Source organism: Dryobates pubescens, chromosome 22 (genome assembly GCF_014839835.1).
Source record: "Dryobates pubescens isolate bDryPub1 chromosome 22, bDryPub1.pri, whole genome shotgun sequence".
Taxonomy (NCBI): Eukaryota; Metazoa; Chordata; class Aves; order Piciformes; family Picidae; genus Dryobates; species Dryobates pubescens.
Genome location: NC_071633.1, coordinates 186,988 through 199,972, shown reverse-complemented (window position 1 = coordinate 199,972; position 12,985 = coordinate 186,988). Strand labels below are relative to the sequence as shown.

General features: G+C 50.4%; 1 protein-coding gene across 1 annotated transcript in view; it reads right to left on the bottom strand.

The window, feature by feature from the left end:
* CPT1A (carnitine palmitoyltransferase 1A) overlaps positions 1-12,985 on the bottom strand; it is a 51,365-nt gene that overhangs the window by 11,894 nt on the left and 26,486 nt on the right. The window contains exons 10-15 of the mRNA XM_054171676.1: positions 11,807-11,995; positions 11,079-11,184; positions 8,129-8,245; positions 6,532-6,696; positions 3,599-3,733; positions 1,942-2,094 (exon numbers count right to left, since the gene is read on the bottom strand). Of these exons, the coding sequence (XP_054027651.1) occupies positions 1,942-2,094; positions 3,599-3,733; positions 6,532-6,696; positions 8,129-8,245; positions 11,079-11,184; positions 11,807-11,995 (865 nt within the window). The remainder of the gene's footprint in view (positions 1-1,941; positions 2,095-3,598; positions 3,734-6,531; positions 6,697-8,128; positions 8,246-11,078; positions 11,185-11,806; positions 11,996-12,985) is intronic.

The following is a 12,985-nucleotide window of genomic DNA, read 5'->3' as shown; positions in this document are numbered from 1 at the left end:
CCCAGAAATCCATGAGGAATTAGTCCGGGACCTGCTGAGCCACTTGGACACCCATAAGTCCGTGGGACCGGATGGGATCCATCCTAGGGTGCTGAGAGAGCTGGCAGATGAGCTGGCCAAGCCGCTCTCCATCATTTTCCTCCAGTCCTGGCTCACTGGAGAGGTCCCAGGTGACTGGAAACTGGCCAATGTGGTCCCCATCCACAAGAAGGGACGGATGGAGGAACCTGGAAACTACAGACCAGTCAGCCTGACCTCAGTGCCAGGGAAAGTGATGGAGCAGATTATCCTGGCAGCAATAACTGCGCACCTGAAGGATGGCCAAGGGCTCAGGTCCAGCCAACATGGATTTAGGAAGGGCAGGTCCTGCCTCTCCAACCTGATCTCCTTCTATGATCAGGTGACCCGTCTGGTGGATGTGGGGAGGCCTGTGGATGTAGTCTATCTGGACTTCAGCAAGGCCTTTGACACCGTCCCCCACAGTAAACTGCTGGCTAAGCTGTCAGCTCGTGGTTTGGACCACAACACTCTGTGCTGGGTTAGGAACTGGCTGGAGGGCCGAGCCCAGAGAGTGGTGGTGAATGGTGCCACATCCGGCTGGCGGCCAGTCACCAGTGGCGTCCCCCAGGGATCAGTGCTGGGCCCCATCCTCTTTAACATCTTCATTGATGATCTGGATGAGGGGGTTGAGTCAGTCATCAGCAAGTTTGCAGATGACACCAAGTTGGGAACAGATGTTAGTCAGTTAGAGGGTAGAAAGGCTCTGCAGAGGGACCTTGACCGACTGGACAGATGGGCAGAGTCCAATGGGATGGCATTTAATAAGTCTAAGTGCCGGGTGCTGCACTTTGGCCACGGCAACCCCATGCAGAGCTACAGGCTGGGGTCAGAGTGGCTGGAGAGCTGCCAAACGGAGAGGGACCTGGGGGTGCTGATTGACACCCGCCTAAACATGAGCCAGCAGTGTGCCCAGGTGGCCAGGAAGGCCAATGGCATCCTGGCCTGTATTAGGAATAGTGTGGCCAGCAGGAGCAGGGAGGTCATTGTGCCCCTGTACTCTGCATTGGTTAGGCCACACCTTGAGTACTGTGTCCAGTTCTGGGCCCCTCAGTTTAGGAAGGACATCGAGACACTTGAACGTGTCCAGAGAAGGGCAACAAGGCTGGTGAGAGGCCTTGAGCACAAGCCCTATGAGGAGAGGCTGAGGGAGCTGGGATTGTTTAGCCTGGAGAAGAGAAGGATCAGAGGCGACCTCATTGCCCTCTACAACTACCTGAAGGGTGGTTGTAGCCAGGTGGGGGTTGGTCTCTTCTCCCAGGCAACCAGCACCAGAACAAGGGGACACAGTCTCAAGTTGTGTCAGGGGAGGTTTAGACTCGAGGTGAGGAAAAAGTTCTTCACTGAGCGAGTCATTCGTCATTGGAATGGGCTGCCAAGGGAGGTGGTGGAGTCGCCGTCCCTGGAGGTGTTCAAGGGGAGATTGGACGTGGCACTTGGTGCTATGATCTAGTTGTGAGGTCTGTTGGAACAGGTTGGACTTGATGATCCTTGGGGTCTCTTCCAACCTTAGTTACTGTGATACTGTGATACTGTGATACCTCCCATCAGCCCAGGTTGCTCAAGGCCTCAATCAGCCTGGCCTTCAGCACCTCCAGGGAGGAGGCAGCCACAGCCTCCCTGGGCATCCTGTTCCAGTGTCTCACCACCCTCACTCTAAAGAACTTCTTTCTATGCTATACAGCTCTCAGAAGGCTTTGCTACAGGGCTGCTACTCTGTGCACATACAAAGTAAAAGGAAACTGAACTTGTCTTCTACCAGCAGATGTTGAGCAACACAAGCTAAGCTCTTACCTTTTTTCTTAGGTGAGCTGGTACCCCAAAGCACTAAGTAAACAAAGGGTTACTTATCATCATTAATAGTTATCAGTAGCAGTCACTTACTTCCTTGAGGAAAGGAGAGTCTACAGCAAGGTACTTGGACACAACATAAAGGCAGAAGAGATGCCGGTCGATGCCAGCACCGGTCATGGCAAGACGATACAAGTGCTGGTGCTTGGCAGCAGCAAGGTGGAAGAGCTTGAGCTTAGTCTCATTCTAACAGTGAAAAAAAAGAGGCAGGAAAAAGAATTTAGAGAACTGGGCTGAGGACAGAAGTGTGGTCACCAAGTCACAGCAATGGCTCAAGCCTAGAGCACATCAGGGTTAAGTACAAGACACTGCATGCGGCTAACACCAAACACTCATTACCCTCAGGGACTTCATTTCAGGTATCAGCTGGGGTCAGCCATACCCTGCTGTGAACAGTGCACCCAGAAACAGTTGTATCTGAGGTGTAATCTAACTTCAGCATCACACAACTTACCACAACTCAAGCTTACTACACCATCACGCATGAGTTTCTAGAGGCTTTAGTTTCTGCTCTTAACAAGATACAGAAAAGCAAATCTCAGCATGATTGGAGACAACTGGAAGTGCAGCAGACCTGTAGCAGCAGCTCCTGCTGACAGCAAGGCTATGCCCAAATTAACCTCTCTAGCCAGGGCAGTTGTACAGTAGCTGTGCCATGGAGGACATGCTGACATGGCTGGAGGTCCAGACTTGCACTGCTCTGCTCACAGCTCCCAGTGCAGCACATGAAGAAATCCAGGGAGCGCCTAACACACAGAACTTTCAGAAAGAGGAGGGACAAAAATGTTTCTTTGTGCATCTCTTTTCTTGTATTAAAATTTATTCATAGCATCAACTGTTCATCTCCTGCACTTCCATCGATTTGTTAACTGAAACTCTTAGCTGAAGGACCTACTTCTAAAGATTTTCATGGTGAAAAACCTTCCTAAAACAATCAGGTTCAGGCTTCTCACTATTTCCCTCCTTACTAGAAGAGTATGTTTCCCTAGTGTTTTTTTCCTGATATTTAAGTCCATCACTTCTTGGCATGGAGAACAGATCATTCACCCTTCTCACCCTCAGAGACTCCATTTCAGGTATCAGCTGGGGTATTCAGGTATCAGCTCTGCAACAGACCTTTTACCCTCTTTAGCACACCCCAGCTCCTTCTCTCTTCCACATTGCTCTCTCTTCTTTAGACTAGGCATGAATAAGTTCAAACTCTCCTCACACATCCTCTTCAGACAATTCTAACCATCCTTGCTCTCTTTAGCAGATGCTCTCCAATCCATCTATGCCTCAAGTGTGGTGTCCAGCACTGGCCACACCACCCCCCAACACTGGCCACACCACCCCAGCCAGTGCAGACCAAAGACGACTCAAAATAAACAGGAGGACTGAGCTGAGGGCTCCATTCTTCCCAGAGGCCCAGTACTGAAAGTGCCATATCAATGTTCAGTTATTGGACCTTTTCCATTGGAACTTCCAGCCCTGCAGGGGTTGCTCAGGCCTGGATGCTGTAATTGAGTACATTCCTATTTAAGAAAATCCTCTTCTTTCCAGGCAGAATTGCTTTTGACTCTGAAGAACTGGAAATCCCCTTCACAGCTTAGCAGAACCTGCAAATGCAATGGGCTCTCTCCTCAGCTGTACCTGTGAGAGCTCTGCCCAGCAGTGGGCTGATCAGCCCTCAGGATGCCTGTGAACTTACACTCTCAACTGGGTCTTCCATGGCTCGGACAAACCGAGTGGATTCCACGGTACAGGAGCGAACAGTCTCCGTCCTGCCCTCTCGGAACAGGCGCGTCATGGAGGCTTCATACGTCAGAGAAAACTTCCCCATGTCCTTCAGAAGGGAAAAGGAACAACTTAAAGGGTCAGCCAGATTTAGTCCCTCTTCCCTAACCAACAGTTCACAGATTGAACACAACAGGCAGCTTTTAGTAGTCACCATTAGCAGTTTTACCTAATGGTAATCAAGGCAAAAATAGTATTAGCAGCAGAATTTGATCAGTGCTAAAGCAACAACCAAACTAGCAAGGACTGCCCAGGCTTCTTCAGTTTAGAACAGAAGCTGATTTAAAGGCTACCAAAACCTATTTGAAAGTTCAGGGACTGTCTAATGAATACAGCCCTGGTAAGAGAAACAGAAAGCTGTAACATATTTCAATGTGTCTGTAACTAAAGCTCTAACAGCAGAATGGAGAGCTGCAAGAATGTGAGAGCTGAAAACAGGCTGCAAAATGAAGTGTGGCTCCCACTCTTCCTGTGGATGTGCACAGAACTTTGGATCTACAGACTGAAAGCTGCCAAGTGACAGTTTATCTAGCATGTTAGCAACTCTGCTTGTCGGAAACACACACCATGAGAGACCATTCTTAACAGATTGGAACTAAAGTTTTAGTTGTAACTAGAAGATTCCAGAAGTCCAGGGTGGACTCCTCAGACTTCACACCATGATGATGATGATAAGTCCACCTCACTCAACTGGCCTGAGGAATAGCTGATATTTTGCAGTAGAAGTCTTCTCCCTCTCTCTCACTGCTCTGCTTTGGGATTCAGGCTGTGCTGTTCTCCCTCTGACCTTGGGCTTCTCTATTTTTGCTTCTCTAAGGGGGAAGAGGGAGCGTGTGGTTGTATACCCTTCTGAGGCCCATTGTTCCCAGGAGGTGATGGAAGAGCTGAATTAAGGCACAGGAGGAGCTGTGCTGTTGTTAAGCTGTGCATGTGGATGTCACTGCACTCAGTACAGGTTTATTACCTTTTATACTTTATATTCATTTGTAAATACAGTTCCACTTCCTGGCCAAGCTGTCAGCCCCTGGCTTGGACAGCAGCACTCTGAGCTGGGTTAGGAGCTGGCTGGAGGCTGAGCCCAGAGAGTGGTGGTGAATGGTGCCACAGCCAGCTGGCAGCCAGGCACCAGTGGTGTGCCCCAGGGATCAGTGCTGGGCCCCATGCTCTTTAACATCTTTATTGATGATCTGGATGAGGGCATTGAGTCCATCAGCAGTAAATTTGCTGATGACACCAAGCTGGGGGCAGGAGTTGATCTGTTAGAGGGTAGGAGAGCTCTGCAGAGGGACCTTGGACAGATGGGCAGAGTCCAAGGGCATGAGATTGAACACATCCAAGTTCCAGGGGCTACACATTTGCCACAACAACCCCAGGCAGTGCTACAGGCTGGGGTCAGAGTGGCTGAGAGCAGCCAGGCAGAAAGGGACCTGGGAGTATTGGTGGACAGCAGCTGAACATGAGCCAGCAGTGTGCCCAGGGGGCCAAGAAGGCCAAGGGCATCCTGGCCTGCATCAGGAACAGTGTGGCCAGCAGGAGCAGGGAGGTCATTCTGCCCTGTGCTCAGCACTGGTTAGGCTACACGTTGAGTCCTGTGTCCAGTTCTGGGCTCCTCAGTTTAGGAAAGATGTTGAGTTGCTGGAAGGTGTCCAGAGAAGGGCAACAAAGCTGGGGAGGGGTCTGGAGCACAGCCCTGTGAGGAGAGGCTGAGGGAGCTGGGGTTGCTTAGCCTGGAGAAGAGGAGGCTCAGGGGAGACCTTCTTGCTCTCTCCAACTCCCTGAAGGGAGGTTGTAGCCAGGTGGGGGTTGGTCTCTTCTCCCAGGCAGGCACCCAGCACCAGAACAAGAGGACACAGTCTCAGGCTGTGCCAGGGGAGGTTTAGGCTGAATGTTAGGAAGAAGTTCTTCCCAGAAAGAGAGATTGGCCATTGGAATGTGCTGCCCTGGGAGGTGGTGGAATCACCATCAATGGAGGTGTTTAGGAAGAGACTTGATAGAGTGCTTGGTTGCATGGTTTAGTTGATTAGATGGTGTTGAGTGATAGGTTGGACTTGTCTTGAAGGTCTCTTCCAACCTGGTTTATTCTATTCTATTCTACTTTTACTTCCAAATTCTGAGTGGTGAATTTGCTCTTTGGGGCAGAGTCTAAAACACTTGGTGGGGGCAATCCACTCCAACCCATAACAACCATGAAGAAGTTTGTTGCTTCAAGTAAGGAGGAGAAATGTCCACAATGAAAGGAGTGTGATGGTAACTGAGCTGTGTCATGTGGCTCCCCAAACAAATGGTAAGAAAGACTCCAAGCGGTGACAGCAAACCTGGATGCTCTGACAAAAGACTTGGAATTGCTAAAAGCCAAAGAGTGAAAAATAAATGTATATATGCACATACATAAAGCAAGTAGAATAGTTTCTGGCCAGTGAGAACTAGAAAGCAAAATTAAAACACTGCTGTTGCCACACAGGTGTTTCCTGAAAGCATTTCACAGAAGAGCTGAATTGAGAGAGGGGAACACAGCAGCATTTCTGTTTGTCCATGAGGGGCTCAAAGCTAAGCTGAGCTCTACTTAAGATTCTAACCCTGTTTAAATTAAAACCCAGACTAGTGCAAGTTTCATATCTACTTCTTTCAAGTATGCCTAAGGCCAGACCAAGTAAGCAGAAGAGAAAGTTTTGCCCAGGTGTCAATATGCCAACCCTTGGACAGCTCATTTCCAGTGATATGTTTGGGGTTTGTCCCCATTTCCATGGAACGTCTTCAACAACCTTGCAGTCCCAGATCAGCCCAGAGTGCCTCACACAGTCCCAGATGTGATGGTTCCACACAGCACAAGGCTCTGATGCTCCTTACCCGATAGTGAGCCAGCTGCAGGGCGAGCTGCACGAAGGCATCAGGGCTGGTTTTGGCTTTCTTTATGAGTCCCTTCCCAAAAGTATCAAAGTAAAACGAATGTAAGTCCACATCATCTGCCAGGGCCACAGCTGTGCTCAGGGACCTCTCAATCACTTCTTGACACTAAAAGAGATAAAGAAAAGTGCAGGTGCATGAATTCTACTGCACTGGAGAGAGCTGTTGGGAAAGTGCGAGTGGTTTGACTGATAAACAAGAAACGCAGCCTGGAGAAGGCTCAGGGCAGGTCTTAGCACCATGGACCAGGACATCAAGGGTGGATAGCAGGAGAATGGAGACTCCCTTTTGACAGGAGTCCCATGGAGCAGACAAGGGCTCATAGGGACATTCCCATTGGACTCCAGAAGAAAATGTTTGCCCACGAGCACAACTGCACAATGGAATCATCTCCCAAGGGCAGCAGTGGAGTCCTCTGCATTGGGCAGTGTGGAGACTCAGCCTGGCAGGGTGCTGGGCCAGCTCCTTGCAACTCCACCATCACCCAGACAGGTTGGAGCAGATGATCCTCGAAGTCCTTTCCAAGCTGGCACTGAGTGTGCCAGGAGAAAGAGGAGAAGCTATCCTTGCCAGGAAGTTAAAATTTAAAAGAGCTATGAAGTTTTATGCCAATAAATGTCCAGAGTCTAAAAACTAGGCTGAAACACCGCCCCCCCCCCCCATTGGCCTTAAGACTGCACTGATCATTAGAACATAAAATAACAACTCAGAGAGACAGAATGGGAAGAGCTTTGTGGCTTTCCATCTGCCAGGCATGCTTAAACATATCATCAACCGCTACTTTGGAATCAAAGGGTAAAATCCAAACAGGTGGTAGCAGTTTGTCTTCAACACAGACAAAACCCATAAAAGAAAAATAATTGAAGCCTTATTAGGCAAGTATACAGAACTCTGAACACAAAAGGACAGCCAAGCTCAAGGAACTGCTACACAAGTACATTTTTTTGCTCCGACAGTAATGAAACCTCAGCAGCCTTTTACTTTAATACAGTTACTACTGAAAGCTACTCCTGGAAGGAGTTTGTAGTGAGGACAGTCTTAGACTCTTCTCCCAGCTAAGGAAAGGACAAGAGCAAATGGCCTAAAATTCTGTCAGGGGAGGGTTAGGCTGGAGACGAGGAAAAATGTCTCTGTTGCAAGAGTGGTCAGGGATTGGCACAGGCTGCCCAGGGAGGTGGTGAATTCCCATCCCTGGAGGTGCTCAGGAAGCTGCAGAGGTGCCTCAGGTTATAGTTCAGTGGTCACAGGAATTGGGTTATGGTTGGACTCAATGACGTTAAAAGGTCTTTTCCAAGCTTCTACAAAATAGTTGGCCACTTATTTTTGGTAGGCTGCCAACCAAGACAGTCTCTAGTAAAAAGCTGGCATTTCCTGGTCAGAATGTGGTGTTAAAACCCCCTGAAGCCTCCTGAAGAAAAGTGAGTCCCATCCACAGATGGAACACACAGCTGACAGGACTCAGAGGAACTGAAAGCTGATTAGAGAGTTATTAGTAATTGCTGGCAATTACTTCCCCCAACACTTGCTGTTCTGTACTTACTTCTTCTGGAATCTCCCACTGTAGTTTAGTAGGAGCAGGAATGTTCTGATTGGTATCTCCTTTACAGTGCCCATCTTCTGTATAACCCAGCTCAAGATAGTCTGTGGCCATCACATTCTGCAGAGAACAGAACTCCTTCAGCACTGCACCACAGGCAGCTGGACTATGAGCACTGCAAGTGGGCAGTCAGCACAGCACTGAGGGCCGCGGGGACGCAGCAGCCGAGCGCCGAGCCCCACGGGGACGCAGCAGCCAAGGACCGAGCCCCGCGCCGAGCCCCACGGGGACGCAGCAGCCAAGGACCGAGCCCCGCGCCGAGCCCCACGGGGACGCAGCAGCCAAGGACCGAGCCCCGCGCCGAGCCCCACGGGGACGCAGCAGCCAAGGACCGAGCCCCGCGCCGAGCCCCACGGGGACGCAGCAGCCAAGGAACAAACCCCGCGCCGAGCCCCGCGGGGACACAGCAGCCAAGAACCGAACCCCGCGCCGAGCCCCGCGGGGACGCAGCAGCCAAGGACCGAACCCCGCGCCGAGCCCCACGGGGACGCAGCAGCCAAGGACCGAACCCCGCGCTGAGTCCCGCGGGGACGCAGCAGCCAAGGACCGAACCCCGCGCTGAGTCCCGCGGGGACGCAGCAGCCAAGGACCGAACCCCGCGCCGAGCCCCGCGGGGACGCAGCAGCCAAGGACCGAACCCCGCGCTGAGTCCCGCGGGGTCGCAGCAGCCAAGGGCCGCAAGTGAATTCCACGGCTTCAACTCTTTAAAGCCTTTGTGCTTACATCCTGAGTGGGAGGATTTTGCAGGTTAGAGATTAGCTGTCCTGCCGTAGAGGTACAAAGCCCACCAGGGGCGATGCAGTGCAGGGGGAAGCACAGGATCTGGTCATCTGTTGTTCCATCCCACCATCCCTATACAAGCACACCCCAGACCAGGTCTGCCTCTGTCTCCTTCCCCTCTGCTGCTGTCATGGTGGCAGTGAGGCCTGGCAAGCAGGAATCCACTTCCTGCTGCATAGCTGAGGCTGTCCTGGGCCAGCTGTTGGTGGGGAAGCACTGAGGCTTGCGGGGGGAATACTTAGGCCTACTCTGGGCCTACTGAGGTCTAGTGCTGGGGAGGAGGTCTTGGCCTGGCTGTGACCTAGCTGAGGCCTGGCGGGCTCAGGTGGTAAGCAAGGTCTGAACTGATTTTGATTGTGTATACATACAGACATATATCTCCTTCTGTATTGGGGTACATTTTGGGGTGCATTTGTTTACTCAGCCCTGACAGTTGGGCAGAGAAACCTCATGAGGCTCAAAAAGGATGAGTGCAGAGTCCTTCTTCTGGGAAGGAAGAATAAACTGCAGCAGTACAGGCTGGGAGGGGATCTGCTGGAGAGCAGCCTTGTGGAGAAGCACCTGGGAGTGCTGGTGGGCAGCAATGTGCCCTGGTGGCCAACAAGGCCAATGGGGTCCTGGGGGGCATTCAGAGGAGTGTGGCCAGCAGAGCCAGGGAGGTTCTCCTCCACCTCTACTCTGCCCTGCTGAGACCTCACCTGGAATATTGCATCCAGCTCTGGGCTCCCCAGTTCAAGAGGAACAGGGATCTGCTGGAGAGAGTCCAAGGGAGGGCTACCAGGATGCTGAAGGGGCTGCAGCACTGCTTATAAGGAGAGGCTGAGAGCACTGGGGCTGTTTAGTCTGGAAGACTGAAAGGGGATTTAATAAATGTTTATAAATATCTGAGGGTTGGGGGTCAGGAAGGAAGGAATAATTTTAAAAAGGATCAATAGATTTGAATCTGCTAAAAGTGGAAAGAAAAGACTTGAGAGAAGTCTCCTGCATGCTCTACAGATTTGTTTCTAATCTCAAATTTTCTCAGTGGTCAGAACACCTCAACTCTGAACTAAACTTCATGCATTCTATTCCATTCTAAAAATAGACAGTCCAGAGCTAGCAACAGGTAAGGCATTAGGAAATTAAATCCTACTTAGTTCAGTTTAGTCATCTTAATCTCCAGCAGAAAATGGACCAGCTAACAAGCAGCACACAGGTCTGACCTGAAGCACATGATTCACTGAAACAAAAAATAATTCTTTCCCACTGAGACAGTCTAACTTGCACTGCCAGCCTCTCTCACTCTGGCCTCCTTTCTTCCTTGCTCAGAGAATGCAAGGAGGGCTTTTTGCTCTTACAGACATGAAACGCTCATGCAATGCACTTAGGAAATTGCTTGATGCACCAGGCAGAGCCAAGATCCATTTGCACAAACAGTCAAATCAGAATCTGCTGATGTTTGAGTGACTGAGTCCTGTAACTGCTCATGGGTTTAAGTTTCAAAGAGAGAATGAAAAAATCAAATAGGACTGCAAGCAACAAATTAGCTCATGATGAACAGGCTTGACCAATGCTGCATTTACTGCATTCACTGCAAATGCATACAGATCGTTTCAAACACCTTCTCAACCAGCAGCTCACCAAACAATGGATGAAGGGAAAAGTTTAACTCTGCTGTTTGTTTAACTTTGCTGCTTTGAAAGTAGGGGATTTTCACAGCAGACGCAAGCTGAAATCCTTCAGGAGCATACAGTGCTGTGTCAGAGGCAACTACCTACTGGTTTAGAATACCAGGAACAAGGCAGATGGGAGCTGCATCGCTGTTCTTTCAAGACATCTGTGCTCATGAAGACACCAGAAAGACCTTTCATTTAAAGGGCAGCAACTTCTGGTGGTTCTTTTTAATTCCACACAGACCCATAATCACTCCTCAGCAACATGCATGCAAGGGACTGAAAGTTACTGCTGATCTTCAGGACTGCTGCACGGGCCCCAACCTCCCTGTGTGTCCTGCCCCAGGTGACCCTGCTCTGGCAGAAGGGTTGGACTGGATAATCTCCAGAGGTCCCTTCCACCCTCTGCCATTCTTTGATTCCATTATCTCCTGCACTAAGAACCAGTCCTGAACACCTACCTCCCACAAGTGCCCAACAATAGGAGCATCTGCCCAGGAGTGCTCTGCATTCAGGCCTATTCTGCCGTTTCTGAACACCACCAGGGTGAAGGTTTTGTCAAACCACCTACAAAAGAAATGCAGATTTGAATTTTTTTTTCACAGTTTTGTACATTTCAGCAGCATGTTCATACTGCAGCTTCATCTCTCTCTAAAATTTACAGTCAAATGCTGTACTTCATAGTTTATTTAAATACAAATGTGATATTATTTGATAAAAATATAGACATAAAGCTATATACAAAGATATTTGATATTGTCAGGTATCAATTTGAACTCCAGGAGTGAAGCCAAGACCAAGGTCCTGCACCTGGGCTGGGACAATCCCCAGTATTAGTACTCTCTGCAGCTCCCTGCAGGGAGGTTGGAGTGAGGAGGGGGCAGCTTCTGCTCCTTGGTGCCAAGGGCCAGGAGCAGAGGAGATGGTTGCAAGCTGCCCCAGGGCAGGCTCAGGCTGGACATGAGGAAATCTTTCTGCCCTGGAAGGGTTCTATTTGGTGCTGAGCCTGCAGTGCTGGGTTGAAGGCTGGACTGGATGAGCTTGGAAGGCTCTTCCAAGTGGATGTGTTCTGTGATCTTTGAAGGTCCCTTCCAACCCACCCCACTGTGTGATTGTATGAAATGTAAGCCACTAATTCACAGCTATCAGCCACAGGAATTAGTGAACCCTTGAAGAGTCAGGACTGTACCTGTCGTAGCATCTGCCATGGATTAATGATTTTGCATAGGTATCCAGGGACCTCACTGGATCTTCTTTCCTGTAGCCTTGCTCAGTGTCATCCAATGTCACAAAAAATGCTGCCTTTTCAACAGCATCCAAGGACTGCTTGTTCTTCCCACGGCTGAAGTAGGCATGTCGAGCTTTGGCCCACGGCACCCTGCAGAAAGGATTTCCTTCATATTACATGCACGTCTCAGTGCTTCCTGAACAGCAGCCTGAACAGCTCTATCAGCCATTCCTCTTGCTTCTCTCAAATTTGAAGTGACTCCTTTGATTGCATTTAAAGTGTTTCAGGAGGGAAAAGTGCACAAAGTAATGCTAGGAACCAATTCGACATCCTCTTTAATATCTTCATTGATGATCTGGATGAGGGGATTGAGACAGCCATCAGCAAATTTGCAGATGACACCAAGTTGGGAGCAGATGTTGGTCAGTTAGAGGGCAGAAGGGCTCTGCAGAGGGACCTCGACCAACTGGACAGATGGGCAGAGGCCAACAGGATGGCATTCAACAAACCCAAGTGCCAGGGGCTGCACTTTGGCCACAACAATCCCATGTAGAGCTACAGGCTGGGGTCAGAGTGGCTGAGAGCTGCCAGAGAGGGACCTGGGGGTGCTGATTGACAGCCGCCTAAACATGAGCCAGCAGTGTGCCCAGGGGGCCAAGAAGGCCAATGGCATCCTGGCCTGCATTAGGAATAGTGTGGCCAGCAGGAGCAGGGAAATCATTGTGCCCTGTGCTCAGCACTGGTTAGGCCACACCTTGAGTCCTGTGTCCAGTTCTGGGCCCCTCAGTTTCAGAAGGACATTGAGAGACTTGAAGGTGTCCAGAGAAGGGCAACAAGGCTGGGGAGGGGTCTGGAGCACAGCCCTGTGAGGAGAGGCTGAGGGAGCTGGGGTTGCTTAGCCTGGAGAAGAGGAAGCTCAGGGGAGACCTCATTGCTCTCTACAACTACCTGAAGGGAGGTTGTAGCCAGGAAGGGGTTGGTCTCTTTTCTCTAGCACCCAGCACCAGAACAAGGGGACACAGTCTCAAGCTGTGCCAGGGGAAGTTTAGGCTGGAGGTGAGGAGAAACTTCTTCACTGAGAGACTCGTTCGCCATTGGGATGTGCTGCCCAGGGAGGTGGTGGAGTCCCCATCCCTGGAG